Source organism: Molossus molossus, unplaced genomic scaffold, assembly GCF_014108415.1.
Source record: "Molossus molossus isolate mMolMol1 unplaced genomic scaffold, mMolMol1.p scaffold_m16_p_7, whole genome shotgun sequence".
In the NCBI taxonomy this organism is placed as follows: Eukaryota; Metazoa; Chordata; class Mammalia; order Chiroptera; family Molossidae; genus Molossus; species Molossus molossus.
The window spans coordinates 97,136,099-97,155,064 of NW_023425401.1; the positions used below are offsets into that span (position 1 = coordinate 97,136,099).

The window sequence follows — 18,966 nt, forward strand, 5'->3', positions numbered from 1 at the left end:
TCGGTTGTGGTTCAGCCCCTGGCCCTGGTCGGGGTTGTGCAAGAGGCAAACAATCAGTGTGTCTCTCTCACATCGATGTTTCTCTGTCTTTCTCTTTCCCACTCTATCTGAAGATCGGTATTAAAAAGGATCCTTGGGTGAGGATTAAAAATATATATATATACACACACATATATATACACACACGCACATATATATGTATATGTGTGTATATATATATGTGTGTATATATATATCTCACAAAATATTACTTGGAGCATAATTAATTTATAATTATAAATGCCATATGTAATGTTTGCTATTATTTTGTTAAACCTTAAATTATTGGCATGTCTTTTTAAATTTCCAAACGTGTATGTGGGAGAGTGGGCAGTTTCTAGTTCATTATTTTGTCAATATTTATAATTTTTATTTAGCTGTGGTCAGGGAATATAATTCATATGCCAGCAATATACTGAAATGTGTTGAAGCGAGCACTCAGGCCTAGCAGACCACCGGTTTTCATACGTGTCCCACATGGGCCTCAAAATGTGTCTCCTTGGGCTGGCCAGTTTGGCTCAGCGGTTGGAGCGTCGGCCTGCAGACCAGAGAGACCCGGGTTCGGTTCCTGCTAGAGGCACATACCAAAAAAAGAAATGTGTCTCCTCTACAAGCAGGATTAGTGACTATGCCATTCAGACCTGCGCCCTTGCTAATTACTTTGTTTGCTTGACCTAGGAAAAGTGTGAGCATTTTGAAAGCAAGGGAGTAGGCTAGGCAGACTTGTTATATTTTGTTTAGAAAACCGGTTCTTGCTGAGTGTTATGTAAAGTTTTCTCTTAATAGGCATTTTATTTTTGAATCGTTTTAGACTTACAGAAAAAGTTCAGAGATAATACAGAGTTCCAATATACTTCTCACCGAGTTTCCATCATTAACAGATTTTGTTATCGTGATTAGTGAGCCAATACTGAAAAATGATGTCTAGCTAAAGGGAGTATTTGAGATCTTGCTTCCAGCATATTCTCATCAGTTTGGCTCAAATAAACTTAAAAAATAAAACTAAAAACAAAATTAAAAGTCTAGACTATTCCAACAGCCTTAGTTTTTAACCCAATGTCTTTTCTTCCTGACCTGGGAGCCCATCCACTTAGTCATGGTGTCTGCCTAGGCTCCTCCTGGTCGTGACAGCTTCTCAGACTTCCATGTTATCGATAATCTTGAACGTTCTGAGGAGTACTGATATTGATCTGGTGTTTTGTAGAATGTGGCTCATTTACAACAGATTTCTTTGATGTTGTCTCATGATTAGACTGGGGTCTGGAGCTTGGGGAGATCATGGAGGTGAGGTGCCATTTTCATCACATCAGGCCCAAAGCATATACTCTCAATCTGACCTGTCACTTTCGATTTAACCTTGGCCATAAAGCTGTATACATGTGTCACTATAATTATTATTTCAATGAAATATCAGTTAAGCCCTGGCCGGTTTGGTTCAGCAGTTAGAGCATCGGCCTGCAGTCCAGAGAGACCCGGGTTCGGTTCCCGCTAAGGGCGCGTGCCTTGGTTGCAGTTTGTCCCCGGCCCTGGTTGGTCGTGCGGGTAGTGACCACTCGATGTGTCCCTTTCACATCGATGTTTCTCTCTCTCTCTCTCTCTGTTCCTCTCTCTTCCTCCCACTCTATCTGAACAAAAAATGGAAGGGTGTCCTTGGGTGAGGATAAAAAAAAAAAAAAAGAAATATCGGTTACTAATATTGTGATGTAAAGCAACAGACTAGAACCCAGAGACCTTACGTTTCTACTTAAATGAGCTTTGGATGGTCAGTTCACGTCTCTAATCCTCAGCGTTTTTGTTGTTGCGAAAGCAAACGGTTGGCTGGCTAAGCATGCCAATTTAAACATGTTTGGAAATATTGTTTACACGTCTGCAGTTCCTGAAGTGCTTTCTAAACAACGTGCAACTCCAGGCGTGGAAGCCGCGGCGACGGCTCCACAGTGTCCCGGTGAGCAGGGCTGCTGTCCTGCGGAAATGATGGTGCGTGACTTCTGAGGTCGGACAGTGAGGGTACGGTGGCTTCCAGTTCATGCTCCCTTGGATCAGTCACTCGGGGAGCCCGCCATCAGGTCACGCATGCGCCAGCAGCTCTGGGAAAGGCGACGGGGCAGGGGTCTGAGGCCTCCCGCCAACACGCAGGACTGAGTGGCCCGAGATCAAGTGCACCATCTTGGAGTCAAGTCCGTCAGCCCAACCCAGCCTTTGCAAGATGGTCACCAGCTGTCATGTTCACTGCTACCCACCCAGCTGAGCCTCTCTAGAACGCCCAAAGTCCTCCAACTGTGTGAGAGAAATGATTGCAGTTTTTAAAAAACAACCAACCAACCAACCAAGGGTTGGATCCCAAGGCTGTGACACTGTGCTCCGGGGGCGTTACGGTTGGGGTGCTGCGTGTGGGGTACCGGCTGGCTTGGCTCTGCGATCCCTCCCCCACTGTGGCCACTGCAGCTCTGTCTCTATCTGGTGTATATACTGAGGATCTGGGTAGGATTTGTTTTGAAGAAAGGAGCCTGCTGCCAAAAGTAAGTTGGAAAACACTGGATAGGGAAACACGGGATTAGATGTCATCTTCATACTCTCTGAGTTCGGCCATCAGTGTGAAAAGAATACTTCTTACATCGCACAGGCAGTATTTTCCGCGGGGCTCGTCTTGTGCCGGCAGCACAATCCTCAGGGTTGGAAACAAGAGCTAACTGTGTTGCTCACTGATAAATGTCTCGGGAGCCGCCCTTCCTTCGCAGGAGGTTGAACCAAGTCCAGGCCATGGAGGAAGCCTGTTCCTGCCAAGGAAAGAGCCCTGCTCTGTGCATAGCTCCTCCCTGGGCCGCCGTCTGCAAATGGATGGGTCTGCTTCTGTTGCTGACATTTAGTTATGATAACAATGACATTAACAATATCAGAATAATGGCGAGCGTGTACTGAGTGCTGTGTGCAAGGCCTGGGAGAGTGGTTTACATTTATGATCTCGTTTAATCCTCCTGACCGCTAGGGGGCAGGTGTTTAAGAGACTGAGAAAATGAAGGATGGTGGGTTAACTATTTCTCCAGACTCATGATGAGGATGAGTTGAGCTGTGCGTGAACATTCTGTCTGTCTATAGCTATGCCACCCTTTGCTGCCCTTTCGGGTATCTTAGGCCGCTATTCAGAACTGAGCAGCACCCCTTTGGCTCCGAAATACATTGATTTCACACTAGGAGGTTTGCCTGGTGAGTCATAAAACAAGTTCTTCATTCATTCACTCACTAGTTCATGCAACTGACAGCCGGAATCTAGTCTGTGCCCAGGCGCTGTTCTAGGTTCTGCGGACAGAAAGGCGTGGAAAACAGATACAGGGCACCCTCAGGTTAAGCGGGGCATTGGGCTGGAAGAGGACCTGAGAAGCCGAACTCCAGAGGAAGGTTCTGGATACTGAAGACCAGGCACAGCTAGAAAATGACTTCAAAGGACAGAAAGATAAGTGTGACCTGGAGCTGGATCTCAGGGAGCCATGACCTTCCAAAGACAGCCCCTCTAGGCCCTCTGGGGCCGGCCCCACCCGGGGCTCTGGAATGATGGCTTCTGTTAGCCCGCACCGCACACCGCCCTGAGACATCAAGGTTGAGACATCGGTGTTGAGAAACCTCGTGGCGTGAAATCGGACCTCGGGAACCTGTGCTGAGTGAAATCAAGTCTGCTGTAGCATTGTCCAGAGAGATTTCTCAAGAGCAGGTCTGAAGTGCCCCTGCGAGTCAATAAAATTTAGTTCCGTCTTTCAGTAGGTCCCATTATCTTATTAACCATTCACCTTGGCTGGAACTTTGTTTTGGTAAAATTCCAACGGTTTCATGAATGTATTTTGCATTTCACATCATTCCTTATTCCTCATGTTGACTCCACCTAAGCCCCGAGGCTGGGTTGGAACCTGCCCCAGAAGGCACGGAGATTCTATTTCTACAAAGGGAAGGCAGGGACGAGCCGTCTGTCCGTCTGGCTGTCTCTGTGGTGACTCCCTGGTGTCTGTCTGCTCCAGCACAGATAGTTCGTGGTGGGTGAAGCCGGCCCTGCGGAGCCCGCAGCCTCTCCCTAGCTACAGTCCAGCACCAACATGCCAGACCCGGCACTCCTGTGTTATCTTCCAAGTCCAGAACAGACCTTTGTGATAGGCCTTGATTTCCTCCCCGCCCCGCCCCCAGGCCAGGCTCCAGATACCAGTCTCTGCTAGAAAGCAGGGCTGGCGCAGGGCCTTTTATCGGTGCTTCTGGCTGACTTTTCAAGTCTTATGATGTGTTTTACGCAGGGACCTAGGAAGCGGGCAGCTGACTTAACACCGTTTACTAAGTTCCCTAAAGTGTGGTTAAGCCAATTCTGGGCTCCCTGAGAAACAAGGGTAAGGACTAGGTTGGCGTGGATTTGACATAATAAAATAGTCCGTTCTTGACGATTTGGAGGGTGACTGAGGAGGTTTGCAGTTTAACTGGGGATAAGGTGGGATGAGCCTACGCAGCAGGGGACAATGGACCACTGTGACCAGGGGGTGCCAGGCAGTGAATGGGGGGGCTCTGAGTCCCCTGCCTGGCTGTGCCCTAGCCACTCAAGGGCCTGGTGCTGTCATCCCTGGGTGAGACCTAGCAGCCACTTTTACACATGGATAACCTAAGTTAAGGCCACCTAATATTTAGGGGCAATGATTATACTATAAAGTGAGCAATGAAGCATTTTGTTCTTGAAATTTGAGTCAAACTTGTGTATCCCATCCTTTCCCTGGCCTATGTCCATTTAATTCTGAGTAAGGAAACATTAATAAAAATAAACAACAGCATTTCTAAAAAAAGGTAGAAATAAAAATGGGGGGTGGCTTTACTTTTGTAACCCTATTTAAAATTTTTTTTTCTTTATTGATGTTAGAGGAAGGGAGAGGGACAGATGGAAATATCAACGACTGAGAACATCAAATGACAGAGAACACCAATCGGCCGCCTCCTGCATGTCCCCCCCTGGGGATCGGGCCTCAACCTGGGCATGTGCCCTGACCAGGAGTCGAACTGGTGACCTCTCGGTGCATAGGTCAATGCTCAACCACTCAGCCCCACTGGCCGGGCTGTTACCCTATTTAAAGCATTCGTCCTTCTCGGCCATGTGAGGACGTGAGGAGAGTGAGAAGACGGCCATCCACAAGCCAGGAAAGGGGCCCTGACCTGACTTCCAGCCTCCAGAGCTGCGAGAAACACACGTGAGGGACCGTCTGGGCGTTTTATATGGCGGCCTGAGCTCACGGGCACCAGCTCTCGATGCTTCTTCCCTCCGGGCCAGGCGAGCTCACGAGAGCAGTTCTTGTGAGGAGGCTGCTTAGTAAACAGGACCCCGGCCTTCCCAGGGAAGAGCAACAATCAAGGAATTTGTGAAATCACAAATGGGTTTAGTTCCTGGCTTGGCCATAAGAGGGGGCTCTCATGGCCGCACACTGGAGCCCCTGGGGCATGCGAACTCCGGATGTCCTGGCCTCCTGGGGGGGGGCTAATTAGATGTCTCCAGGGCCGAGGTCCCCACATCGCTAACTGGCATTTACAGCTCCCCAGCTGACTCCCAACAGGATGAAGGTTGGGTGGGACAGAAGGCGATGCACCGTTTCAACAAACCAAACCAAACCGACTGCATCGAGCTTGCAGAATACTTTTTATTTGCGGCAACGAGGAGTCTGGCTGAAAGGATCGGTTCCGAGCAGCCAAAACCTGCCCGTTAGTGGCACTCATTTTCACTTTGAAGATTCAACTTAATTAGAAAAGGGTACTGAGGTTATATTTTCCCAGGAACTGAACAAGAAAAGCAAAGAAAACTGGAAGAGAACTCTAATCTACGGAGACTGCCCATCGGCCCAAGGCCAGGCTGGCCCCGCGCCACTGGGTCGCGCAGGGGGCTGCCCTGCCGCTGAGGGACACAGCATCATACTACAAACAGGAGGAAGGAGGCGGGAAGGTGGCGGCAGGGCCCCGGGAAGAGCGGGCACCATCGCCTCAAAACTCTTCCTTGAACGGGTAGTCGCTGTGGGTGATACAGCTGTAAGAGAAAGAGGAACACATTAGCTTTTCCAGAGACTTCAACCACCAGCGCAGGTCAGAGACAGAACTGGCAAGTGTCTCATGCAGGCAGAAGTAAAGGCCTGTGTGACAAGTCAGTCCTGACACTGCAGGTCATGGGTCTGCACCAAGGTCAGAGCCCACCCTCCAGACCCCCGTGCCTCGCGCTCTCCTGAATGGACTCATGCATGATGGATGCTACCCTCTGTGCCCAGCACTGTGCTGGGGACCTGCAGCGCAGCACAGTGCGATTCCTGCCTCCTGGAAAGTCAGTCTAGAGAGCAGGACAGGAGAGGATCTTATTGTCCTCAACACGGAGAGACTGATCACATGAGAGCTGAGAATCTGTGTGGGTGGCACAGAAAGAGCTCCGAGCACAGAGAGAGGGGCACCGCCCTCCTGGTGTCCGTGGGGGCTGGAGTGAGCCCAGAATAACTGAGGATTCATAAAAAGCAGCAGAGGCGGGAACAGACTGGGACCGACTTGGGGATGCCAAACTGCGGCGTGTCCGCCCGTCCCCGGCCCCAGCTGGCAGGGCCAGTGGCTTGTGCTGGGAACATGATGGCAATGGTGTCGGAGCGACTGCTGGGCCGAATGCGGAAGGCCCTGGGCGAGCCCAGCGGGGGCATGTAACTCCGTCAGATACTCAGAACCAGTCACAAGTTCGCCATGGTCTGCCTGTCCGGCAGCCCGCCAAGCCCGAGGTGCGTGACAGTGCCATTGGCAATTACTGCAGGGACTGCCACCCAGAGGTACCGTGTGTGCTACGTGTGTAGTTAGGAAGAGCTTCCCAGGTGGCCTGGCTATGTTGGGGACAGCCTCTCCCTCCCCGGACGTCCCCACTGAACGTCGTCAGCGCGCTGGAGGCCCTGACAGCAGCTTCCAGACCGCAAGGAGAGCGGAGGGAGTCTGAACGTCAGGGGACCGACCGGAAAACCCGAGGCCTGTCAGCCCCGAGACTCGGCACGCACGTCAGCGGCGGAAAGGGAACGGAATGCATGACACGGGTTCTCGCAGCAGAGCAGCTGTGACTTGGCAGATTCACTTCTCCTCTCCCTTGCCCACTAGATCCAAACTTGGCCTCAGTGTCTGAAGACTAAGTATCAGGCATGCACCCAGGGCCTCAGAAAGGGCCCTGGATCGGGGCAGCCATGGGAAACCAGGCCGTTCTGAATGCGAGTTCCCGCGGTGACAGCGACAGCAACGCGCTCGCAGGCACGTCCACCCGAGGCAGGTCCCCGATGCACAGCTGGCGGCCACCTGCCTGCGGCGGACCGGACAGAGCAGAGGCTGGGAAGAAAGGCTGGCACCGGCCCTGGCCTGGGAAGGGCACACTCTGCACAGGAGAGAATTAACTAGTGAAGGAGACAGGAGGAGCCGGCAGGGATCAGACAGTAACAGCGAGAGAGGAGGTTCTTACTCTCCCTGGCAGCAGAAAATGGGTTTAAAACTTTAGCTGCTGAAGAGGCAGGAAAAGAAAACAACCACCTGCCCTGTCACCTCCCTCAGAGGCCACACGCCAGTCAGAGGGAACACGAGGACCAGCGGGCCGCGCGGCCTTCTCGGGGTCTAGAGGCCCCGCAGGGCCGGGGCTGGGATGAGCTCAGGCCCCAGCACCACGGTTGTCCCACTAACCCCTTCCTCAGTGTCATCAGAGAGGGTCAAAGACACGCTCCCATGGAGGTGGGACAGGAACTAAGTGCCAGAGTCTGCGGTCTCTGCAGGCCGGGCCACGCTGCGCCTGGGCCAGGCCCAGAAGACGCCAGAGCAGACATCTCGGCATCTCCCCACGGCCTCGTGCAGCTCAGCCCCGGCCACACACGCATGGGAACAAGAGGAAACGCGCCGTGGGGACGGCCGGGCCAGTGACAGCGGAACTTGGACGTGGTGGCCTCCGGGAGCTACGCTTTCATTCTGCAGCACCTGATACTCAACGGGGACCCACTCACCTCACCAAGGCACAGACCCTCCAGTTCCTGTTGTAGCTGAGTAAGGTGGTCATATCCTCGCTGCTCAGCTCAAAGTCAAAGACCTAGAAGGAAAAATGTCCAATGAGCTCTGCAAGGGAGCCCAGATGCAGGTCATCCAGCAGCCTGCGCAGGACCCCGACGAGACGCCGCCCCGAGTGGCGAGGCGAGGGACACTCAGCGCAGAGGATCACTGTCTTCGCTACCCAGAGGAGGCACAAGGTTCGCTGGGTACCACGTGAGACATCGAACACAGTCCTTCCCTTCCAGAACCTCCATTTAGTTCATTTCAAGACCACTAAGCTGTGCTCGGCACCGGGGAACACAACGATGGGTGAGACGCGTCTGCCTCAGTTTACAAGGAAGCAGAGGAAACCACAGCTGTAATACAAGGAGGAATGATACACACAGACCATGGGGCAGGCGCTCCACAAAGCCCTGGGGAAGTCCCGAGGACTCAGGGCTGCACCCCAGCCGGGGAACCGAAGGCTGCGATCAGAGGCTTTGAGGCAGGCCTGAGACGCCAAGAAGGGTTTTCGCAAAGAGAGCAGGAGAGGGTACGGAAGAGCCACCTGCGTGGAGACCGCAGTGTGCAGGGGGAAGAGGTGGCCCACGCAGAGGCCAGCGGGCAGGTCCGAAGTGCGCCCAGTGAGACGGGGAGGGCGGGCATACACCGAGAGGGCCTCCGGCCTCCGCTGACCCCAGAACGTGCAAGAAGAAAGTCTGCTGCAGACTCTGTGATTACAACTGTGCAAAATGTGCAAGGACCGCACAGCAAGAGGTGAGAACAGAATGTTAGCACTATGAGACGGGTCAGTTTGAAACCTTTTCCAACACCTTGGAAATATACAACACAAACGAGGGACCTATCTCTAGCATGACATGTTTCCTACACTAGTCACTGTTTACCACTTTATCTCAGATAGTCAAAACGTCTGAAGGAAGAAGAAAATGCTCCCTTACTGCACAACAAGCTCCTCTCCCCTCCCCAGGTGACCAATGACATGTTACAGCCACAGCCTGGGGCCAGTGAACAGGCCCAACCAGCAGCTTGCTGTGGAGACAGCTGCTCAGAACCAAAGCTTAGCCAAGGTGGCATGGCCCAGGGGAGCCGCTCTGCTCAGGGGCATCAGGACCTTGAAGCTCTTCTTCCCCAGACCCCATCACCAGTGTGAGAAGCAGGGAGGACGTGAAGACCTGCTCCGGGTGCTCCCAGGCCCACAGAGCACCTCTGGAGCCCTGATGCCGGCCGCACTCTGCCCACTGTGGGAGGGGCTCCGGGCAGCAGGGTGGGCAGGAATGGCCTGGAGGGTCTTTGCAGACCATGGACTCAGCAGCAGCACAGTATCGATCCCTGAGCGCCTACCAGGGTACCAAGCATTGTGTGTGAAGCCCTTTCGCGTACCCGAGTCTTCACGACAACCCTTGTGGTAAGTAATATTTCTCCGCGGGGAACTGCAGTGACTAACAGAGCCATGCTGCAAACCCAGGCGGCGCCACTCGTGAACATGGCTCAGGGCAAACAGTCACCGAGGAGCTCAGCATGAGCGTGTGCCCATATGAAAGGTAAACGGAGCCACAGCGCCTGCCCCCAAACGGTGTCTCCACCCAGGAGCCACTGCCCAAGGTGTGCTCCCTGGCCGAGACGTGCCAGAGGGTGGGGGCCGACACACCACATTCCAGGGACAGGATGAGACCCTATGGAGTCCTCCCCTACCCCATCCTCCGCTGAGGAAAACCAGGGTGACACCCGGGACCCTACCTGGAAGTTTTCAGCGATGCGTTCAGGGTTCACAGACTTGGGGATCACGACCAAGTTCCTCTGTATGGGGAACCGGATCAGAACCTGCGAACAGAGGTGCCGCGTGTGTACACCCAGAACGTGCTCTCGTTAGCTTACTCAATCTTAGGCATCGTCACGGAAGGGGGAAATTCCAGACCCTCACGTGAGCAAACCAAGGCTCAGAGACGTTGTGGTCACACCCTGCAGCGGGCAGGGGGGCACTCAGACCTCACCCCAGAGCCCCGCTCTCAGCCAGCACGCCATGCACTCCTGTCTCCCAGATGTCCTCTCCGCAAGGACACCGAGTGCTCGCGGATCAGGAACTCCTACGACCGACCACTCGGGGAAGACGTCTTCCGAGAGATTTTCTAGTACAGACCGGCGCTTTCACCCACAGTAGCGGCTGCCGCCCCTCGCGGCGGCCGTGGGGCAGGTCTTGTTATTCCCAGACCCCGTGGCAGCCGTCTGACGCCCCCGCTGGCGCCCTGTCTACTGCACACTCAGGACCCCAAGACGCACTTGCAGGAGGGCTTGCCTGGGCTCGGTCACCTGCCCCTGCAGCTCGCGGTACCACCGCGGAGTCACGAGCCCTCGAGACGCGTACCTGCGCTGTGGTTTTCTTGTACTTGTCAGCTATGGCTTTGATTCTGGGATCCTGCAGCAGGGAAGGGTCCTCAGGCTTGGCCCTGGAGGCAGAAAGATGGCCCTTGTGAGCAGCATCGGTGCCTCCCTGAATCCAAGGCAGCCGGCACCCCAACCTCGATCCCGCCAGCCCCCTCCCGACTCGAAGCTTGGTCACGAGCTCCCAACCCTTTGGGAAGAGAGCAGGGCTCTTGCTACTGGAAACCCAACCAAGAGGCTCCTGGGCAGGCCTGCAAACGAGCCCCAGAGACTCTTCCCTGATGCTGAGTGTTCTAATCTTCGCCCACGGACAACAAAACGTGGTCCCGTGGAAACTCACCAAGGCCTGTCGGGAGAGCCGAGGGGGCTGTAGGCCGTCACCACGATGCCCTTGGATTGGCAATACTGGATTAACTTCTCCTGCGTGAGGTACGGGTGGACCTCGATCTGCGAGTGCGACAGGAGGTTGATGGGGCAGAGCACGGGCAACGAGACGCCCGGGAAGGCGCCCCTGCCAAGTCCCTGCTCGTCAGATAGGAAATTGTGTAACCAGCGTCCTATCTCCAGATAAGCCATAAAAACCTCTCCATGTCTCAGCTAGTGTCCTCGACATTAACAATAATAACCTTGTTTCTGATGGGCCGTGGCCATGGGCCCTAAGGCTTTCTGTTGGCTTCAGCCATTTATCAACTGTGACAGGTCTGAGGACTCCAGTGTCTGCAGGCTGCTAATCTGAGACGCTGAGCCCTCGCCATCGCGAGCCTGGCTCTCCTACAAGCTCACCCCTAGTGTGCCAGTCATCCCGAGTCGTCAGGGAGGACTGCCCGTGCCCAGGAGTGTGCCTCCTGCTGCTCCCTGGGGACGTGAACGAGGAAGTGCCCGAAGCTCAGTGCCAGGTGGCCTGCCCCGGGCCTCCCTGCTGGCTGTTCACCTGGTTAACCGCCGGCTTGTGTTTTAAGCCAGGTTTGTTTAGGAGCCTCTCGATCTGGAGATGGTTGAAGTTGGAGATCCCAATAGCTTTCACCAGCCCTTCATCCACCAGCTCTTCCATGGCCTGCAGACAAAAGAGGGTCCGCTTGCCCCTGACCTGTGCCCAGGGCAGGCTCAGAGCACCTTTCACACCAGCCGCGCCCTCTGCCTTGGTGCCTGAGCCAGACCTCCGAGAAGCCGAGACACCAAGGCCGAACCGGCGGGCTTTCCGGAGACGGGAAGAGCAACCACAGGGGCAGAACGTGCGGCGCGAGGGGGCAGAGCTCAGCTGCCACGCACGAGGCCAGCGCAACAGAGCAGGGAGGAAAGCCGGACGGGGCAGCCTTACCTCCCACGTGTCCAGAAAGCTCGTGTTGGAGGCGATCACGTTGCCCTTCCCGTCCAACGGGAAGAACTCGCTCCCGGGCTGTCATGACAATCAAACAAACAGTCAGTAATAGCCCTTCCCGGACATGCGGGGGGAGCTGCATCTTTGAAGACCAAGTTTGAAAACCATTCTAAACTACGACAGCCGGCTGTGTTTTTAGAAGATAATCAAGGGCACATCTGTGTCCGTGTGAAAAAGCAGCAGGCAGACAACTCCTGAAACCCCCAGACACTTGTCCCGTCAAATGGGTCGGAGCTGACTGTCAGATGGAGACGGGTAATTCACGGTCAGCGAGATGCATCCCGCCACATGTGGACGGAGGAAGGACTCAAGACCAGGACTCGGGGTTCCGTGTCCTGGCTGGACCACTAGCTACAGAACCATTGCCCGGCCGAGACTCGCTGGCTTATCACGGAACACAAAAGGCAAAAGTCAGGCCTGGAACCAGAGAGCGGAATAAAATGCAGCTCTCAGGTGAAACCCACACATTCCAGCAGGCTGACAAAGCAGAAAACGGAGCCCGTGACTGGAATGACGGCAAAGGATGCAACACTAGATTCCTTCTGCCCAGCCACACTGCCAGCGAGTCCTCGAGCCTGCAGGGTGTGCACGTGTGGAATGCAGGGGTGCGCCACTGCACAGGGGCAGGGTATGAATGCAGGTGCCTCTGGACAGGGCGGGGACAGCCAATGGCTGTGTGCAGAAATGTCACCTGAGCCCCAAGGTTGTAAATTCCAGTCACCCACTGACCCAGCGCGGGGCTCTTCAAACTCTGCAATGTGAAGCTAGTCACTGGGTTTGGATTCAGAAGCCCTGGGTGGGGCCCGAGGCTGATTTTCACATGCTCCCAGGTGATGTCACTGTTGGGCACCTTGAGCAGTAACAACACACACTAGGTGTGTACCACTCACAACATGCTAATAAAGGAGGCCTCGCACACCACAGGCTACACTTGCACCTTGCGCCCATACCTTGAAACCGACTGGCCAGTGGATAAGGTAGAGGTCCAGGTAGTCCAGCTTCAGGTCACCCAGTGTCTTCTTGCAGGCGCCCTTCACCAGGTTCTTCTCATGGTACGTGGACCACAGCTGAAGCCAGCGAGAGAACACATCTCACGTCACCACCATGCAGGTGGCTGTTCCTGGCTGGGAGCCAGATGGCCTGAAGCCAGCCGACTGGCTTTCCTCTCACCACAGCCACCATGTCACCGTGACGCCCCAACACGGTGGTGAAGGAGATGCCACTGCAGTGTGGGCCCTAACTTTCCAAAGGAAGGTACGAAGATCAGGTCAAGAATCTCTCAGGAGGACCAAACTAGGCACAGAAGAGAATGCACGGGTCCCACCAGCCCTCGGCCTGACCCGTGAGTTCTCAGGGCAATTTTCCTAGGAGGCTGGTCTCTCGAAAGCCAGCCTCACCCTCCCACAGGTGTCCTCTGGGCACCGAGTCCCCAGGTAAAAGATGGTGGCCAGCAGTGGACATCCACTCTGTAGATAGGAACCAAGTTCCACCCTCAAAGATAAGTCCCTGAAAAGAAAGCAACAACCCATGACCTGTCTCATCAGCAAGGGGCTCTATCCAATGGGTCCAGATGGAATGACCATCCAATAGAGAGCCATAGATGGGTGGGCCTCTAGGCCTCGAGTCAACACGCTTTCCCTGAAGAGCTGTGTGCCGAGAACACTGCAGCTGTATTAAGAGGCCCCAGAGGACAGCCTTGGCTCCTAAGCGGATGCTGCCAGTGGATAACCGGGCACGAGAACCCTAGCCCCCAGGCTCCCGAGAGCAGCACCTTGCTGACGATGAAGAGGTCCTCACGCTTTACCACCTGCTCCTTGATCTTCCCCTGGATGGCCTCCCCCACCTCGTTCTCATTCTGGTACACGTGGGCACAGTCGATGTGGCGGTACCCAAGGTCAATCGCCTGCTTCACGGCCTCCGTCACTTTGCCCGGAGGGGACTGAAAGGAAAGGAAACAGAAGGGATGAAGTTAAAACAGAACACAGTGTGCTCACAGCCCAGGAGGACGGCGTGAGCTGACGGCTCCCCACGGAAGTGCCTGTCCCTGGAGGCCGGCTCAGGAGGACAGCATCAGCTTCTGGAGCAGATCCTAAACTACTGCTCTCAGACAGAACGAGGTGAAATGCCACACTGCTCCCTTTCAGGATATCTGACAATGACTTAATAACAGCATCGATCACCTTAACAAGATGTGCAAAGACATTTGCTTCCTTGTTTCTTCACATGTCAATTTACAAACCACTGTATAAAATAATCCCCCCTGCCTGAATCTATTAGGTTCCCAAAACAATAAAGAATTACCATTTCCTTCTAATAGTTCAAAGTATTTCAAAAATCGCTATAACTGTTTACCCAATTCCCATTTGGTTTCGGAGTTCAGTAAATGCCTGTGGCGTTACTTTCTCTTCCTGTGCGTGGATTTGGATATTGACAATAATCCCTTGCTTTGAAGCAGTTCTGGGAGACTATCATAAAATCAAGAATATTACTGATACAGATTCAAAAGCCTGGGCGTCAACTCTCACTCTATCAGAATTGTGGAAGATCACCGCATGGTTTGCGGTCACAGCTACACATAAGTTGAATTGCTGTCTGTGTCCAAATCACCTCGGTGACCAGGACAGGTGTGGGGAGCCTGGCTGCCGAGGAAGAGGAAGTGCCTGTATAGCCATTAAGCTTTATGCAGATCGACTGCAAAGATACTCCATCTCCTGCTCAGACCAACAGACTACTGCTGGAATACAGTGCATTCCTCTGGAGAGCTGGGATAGACAAGAATGATAAAAAACTCCCCAGGGCCATGGCAGCTGCAGACATCTAGACATCTGCTGTTTTGACATCAGCTGTGGTGAAGGGGGAGAGGGGTAGAATAGAGAACCATGGGAATAAGAGCATGACCCGGGCCTGTTCATACTTGGAGCTTGCTCGCCACCATGGAGCTTGCTCGCCACCATGGAGGGAGCAGGGAGACGGGTGGCGATGCTACCAGGTGTTAGATCAAGGAACAGCTCCAGATGGTCTCCCAACTCCTTCCCTGGAGGAGCTATGAAGCGGCACTCCAAGCCTCCCCAGCCTGCATGGCCCGGAACAGAGCAGGCAGTAGACAGTAACTGCCACAGAATCTCCGTGGCATCCTGGGCCCAGCTGCCGCTGAAGTGAGCAGTGAGAACCGCACATCCTGCCCCCAGAACAAGAACAAGTGAGGGACCCAGATGGGGAAACTGCCCAGCATGCTTTTAACTCTGCAGACTTAATGGAACCCTGATTTTTTCTGCAGAGCCCTGTACTGTGTCAGCCCAGCCTTGTACTTGTTGCCCCCAACCCTGGGCAGAGGGGTGGGCACATTTCCTAGGCCAGTGACTGGTACAGGGGCAGAGACATGACCACCCAAGCCAGGACCACGAGATTCGATCTTTGGCCTTAAGTCGCCACCAACAAGACAACATTTCATTCTGCTGGGGTCACTGTGCTGAGGATGTGACCCAGGAGCTGCTGGAGGAAAGGGGGATTGAGGGACAGACTAAGGTTACCCTTACAGCCTTGATCTGGTACACCTGAAAGCATTTTGTGGGTAATGAATCCCCACCTCAAACACTTTCTGCTCTGCTTTGGTTTAAGTTGGCTATTCTGTTCCTTGGAACCAGAAGGGTGCAGACTCAGAGTGGTCTGAAAAGTCTGACACAGTCCCCACGACATGAAAGATCCCCAAGAACAAGGAGCTGCACCCACGTGCAGTCTCCCTAGTTCTCACAAAGATAAGCAAATGGTATTCAGGTCACCCCATCTTTTGTCCAGCATCGGCAAAGGAGTATGTTCAGATAGGTGGAAAAGATATTAAAGCCACTATCCATAAAACGTTTGTATTTAAAAAAAGGGAACCTACTCCAAGCCCCTACCCATACGATTTACTTCAATGTCACTGCCCCCAATCGTGTCCCCACACAATTCAGTAACCTGACTTTTTCTTTTCAATTCAACACCTTTCTTTTGGATAACTGATACTTACCAGGCACAGTGAGAAGTGCTAGAAATAATTGTGAACACAAGACACTACCCTCCCTAGCCCTCAATGAACTTAGTCTGCAGAATGAACTAAACGTACATAATTTGTGTTATTTTAAGTAAATATATAGCCTTTCAAAATGTTAACTGCTAAGGTGAGTTATTAAAAGCCATTTTTTATCCACTTATTTATCCCAGAGAAGTTATTTTCAAATGAAAACATGAAACAAAATAAACACTTCGGCATGCACCCCACCTAGCAAGGCTAAGTAAGGATTGCTCTGTGGAGCTTCTGCTCCAGTTCTCTAGGTATGACTGTGGGCTACCACCATTATTACAGAAACTAATTTGGTATTGCCAATGAAGCGTCTTTTCACATCCGTTTGGAGAGAATAACCTGCAACAGATGGAATTTAACTCAAGTGTCACGTCTTAATGCAATTACACCCTTGGAGCCACCACTGGACTTTTTTTAGAGAGGAAGGGAGAGAGAGAAAGCAGATCAGAAGCCCCCTATTGGGGATTGAGCCAGTGACCACCCAAACTCTCAGTCCATGGCTCTTAATCCACTGAGCCACACAGTGCAAGCAACCACGGCACTTTTTTTTTTTTTATCCTCACTGGAGGATTTTTTTTCCCCCATTTTTCTTCAGATAGAGTGGGAGGCAGAAAGGTAGGAAGACAAAGAAAGATCAATGTGAGAGAGACAGACACATGGAGTGGTTGCCACCCACACGACCCCAACCAGGCCGGGGACAAACTGCAACCAGGGTACGTGCCCTTAGTGGGAACCGAACCAGAACCCTCTGGTCTGCAGGCCCACACTCTAACTGCTAAGCCAAACCCACCAGAGCAACTACGGGACTTTTTGAAGTTAACACAGAATTATTAATATTCTGATCACCTTGGCAAAGAAACATTTTCCGTATGCGGCAACTCTTAGGACCCTCTTCTTATTCACTTTATTTACTAATTTTCAACTGCAGGTTTTAGGGTACAGGTAAGCACCATCCTCTGTTCAAAAGATTGCAAGGGTGCCCTGGCCAGTTTGGCTCAGCAGTTAAGAGTATGGGCCTGCAGTCCAGAGAGACCCTGGTTCGGTTCCCGCTAAGGGCAGGTACCTCGGTTGCAGTTTGTCCCTGGCCCTGGTTGGGTTGTGTGGGTGGCAGCCACTCGACACATAGATGTTTTTCTCTCCCTCTTCCTCTCTCTCTCCCTCCCACTCTATCTGAACAAAAAGTGGAAAAATGTCCTCGGGTGAGGATAAAAAAAGAAAGATGGCAAGGGTGCAACTCAATCCTCTTTTCTTGTCTGTGTGTAAACAGCCAATGCCCAGGCCCATATTCAAAGTTCATGGGAAAACCTGGGTCATAGCCCTGGAATGTAATATACAATACCTGACATTACCTTAAAGAGGCTTAAAAATATTGGGTTTGCCCCAGTCCCCATAATACTACCTTCCGTGCCCCCTAATTTTCAGATAATCAGGCTCTCCATTTTATTCCTAACCATTTCTTAGGGCTGCTGTGAGGGAATAGATTTCAGTGGTGATCAGGTATCCGGAGCCAGATTAATACTGACGCCTGCTAACAGTCCCCCCCCCCAACTCTGTGGAGTCCCTACCACCGGGCTGGAGAGGCTGGGCGCTGCGCCTCTGGAGACAGGGAAATGGAGGCGTCCTGGGCGATCTCGTGTCACCTAATTTAATTATCTGCAGCCTCCTGGCTTACCTGGGATGCTTATTCCTGAGAGACAACGGAAACAATTAAGGACAAACTACTTCGAAAGAGAAAGGGGTGGCGCAACAAGTGCCCCCAGGAGAGGAAGGCCGGCGCCGCCTACACCCACATCTCTGTCTGCTCCGTCTCCCCGTCTCCATCCCCCCGGGCAGGGAGGCGGGGGCTCGGGAAGCCTCCCTTGCCGTCGGTCCCTCTTAGTGACTTTTCCAGCTGGGATCGGATTCAAAGCGTGGCCTGGGAACCAAACCCACCCAGTGTGTGCAGAGGCGGCCTTCCAAGCCCCCCCACACCGCCCCGACCCCCCCTCTCCCCCGCCGCTCCCAAGCACCCCCCCGGGCGAGCGCCTGGCCCACGTCCACGCCCGGGCGCCCGCGGGGCCAACCTGAGCCCGCCGAGGGCGGGACAAGCCCGAGTGTGGCTCCTGGGAGGCCAGGCGTCCACCGCGGAGACCGCTAAGGGTCACTCGAGGTCCCTGCCCGCTGCAGGCTGCGCGGAGCCCGAAAAGAGCTGCAGGACGCGCCCCACCGCACCTACCTTCCAAGTGCCCAGCCCCAGGACGGGCATCTTGGCGCCGTTGCAGAGCACGAGGTGGCGGGCCATGACCGTGCGATACACAAACCGAGGCCGCTGAACCAACACCAACACCGCGGCCCGCGAGTGCGCTCCTTTAAATAACCGGTGGAGCGAGGGCGGGGACGATTGGCGGCTGCGCGACGGCGGCTTCTGATTGGCTAGGCCTCCGAACTTGTCCTGGAGCGCCCGCCGCCGAGCCCCGCGGAGACGAGTCCTGCGCTGGGTCCTAGCTGGGCCGACGTTTAATGCTCACTGCCCAAGTCGCGCGAAAGACCTGGCCAATGGATTTGGTGGTTAGGAATGTGAACGCTTTAGCACAAGTAACAGACATCTTACAAATAAGCAGTTTAGGAAGGATATTTTTTAAGAGCTCTGAGGGATAGGTTTGTCTGTTGTCCAAGCCCAGTATCATGCTCCTTGGGATTATGACAAATGTCCAGTCCTGAATTTGTACAAATCATGTTGAGAACAGGTACATTTTAGTGCATTTTGCTCTTAGGAAGGTGCCTATAAGAGAAATGGCTTGCAGTCTTGTTGCAGAAAACGTGCTGGAGATTTGGGATTGCCCGGTCCCTGTGTAGCTCTTGGGGCTATCTTCCACCCTAGGTGCGAACTGTGTGTGTACACATTGGGTTTGGTTCTGCAAGCCTTCCTCCAAAAGCCAGCATTTCTGCAGGTTAGGAAGCCTTGATGAGCTTGATTCAGAACATAGAAGATACTCAATTTTTAGAAAGTGAGATCCTATCAAAGCAGCCAGTTTCAATCTGGCTAATTTAGCAAAACTTTAGAAGAGTAAATGGGCAGAAAGCCACA

General features: G+C 53.4%; 1 protein-coding gene across 1 annotated transcript; it reads right to left on the bottom strand.

Annotated features, from left to right (window-relative positions):
- Nucleotides 1-5,672: 5,672 nt before the first annotated feature.
- AKR1B1 (aldo-keto reductase family 1 member B) lies at nt 5,673-18,208 on the bottom strand. Its single transcript, XM_036246734.1, has 10 exons — nt 18,115-18,208; nt 13,611-13,778; nt 12,790-12,906; nt 11,780-11,857; nt 11,393-11,515; nt 10,802-10,908; nt 10,445-10,526; nt 9,820-9,903; nt 8,040-8,122; nt 5,673-6,070 (listed from the first exon to the last, which is right to left on the bottom strand). The coding sequence occupies exons 1-10, from the start codon at nt 18,178-18,180 to the stop codon at nt 6,028-6,030; spliced, it is 951 nt and encodes a 316-aa protein (XP_036102627.1). The 5' UTR covers nt 18,181-18,208; the 3' UTR covers nt 5,673-6,027.
- Between the last annotated feature and the right edge of the window lie 758 nt (nt 18,209-18,966).

What these genes read in the sequence shown, in the direction of transcription:
- AKR1B1 (XM_036246734.1), bottom strand. Translation starts at nt 18,180, where the DNA reads ATGGCCCGCCACCTCGTGCTCTGCAACGGCGCCAAGATGCCCGTCCTG. An exon ending in GGCTCTCCCGACAGGCCTTG is followed by an intron (nt 10,527 to 10,801) that starts GTGAGTTTCCAC and finishes TTCTGCCTCCAG; the next exon opens with GGCCAAGCCTGAGGACCCTT. An exon ending in AGGGTCTGTGCCTTGGTGAG is followed by an intron (nt 6,071 to 8,039) that starts GTGAGTGGGTCC and finishes TTTCTCTTACAG; the next exon opens with CTGTATCACCCACAGCGACT.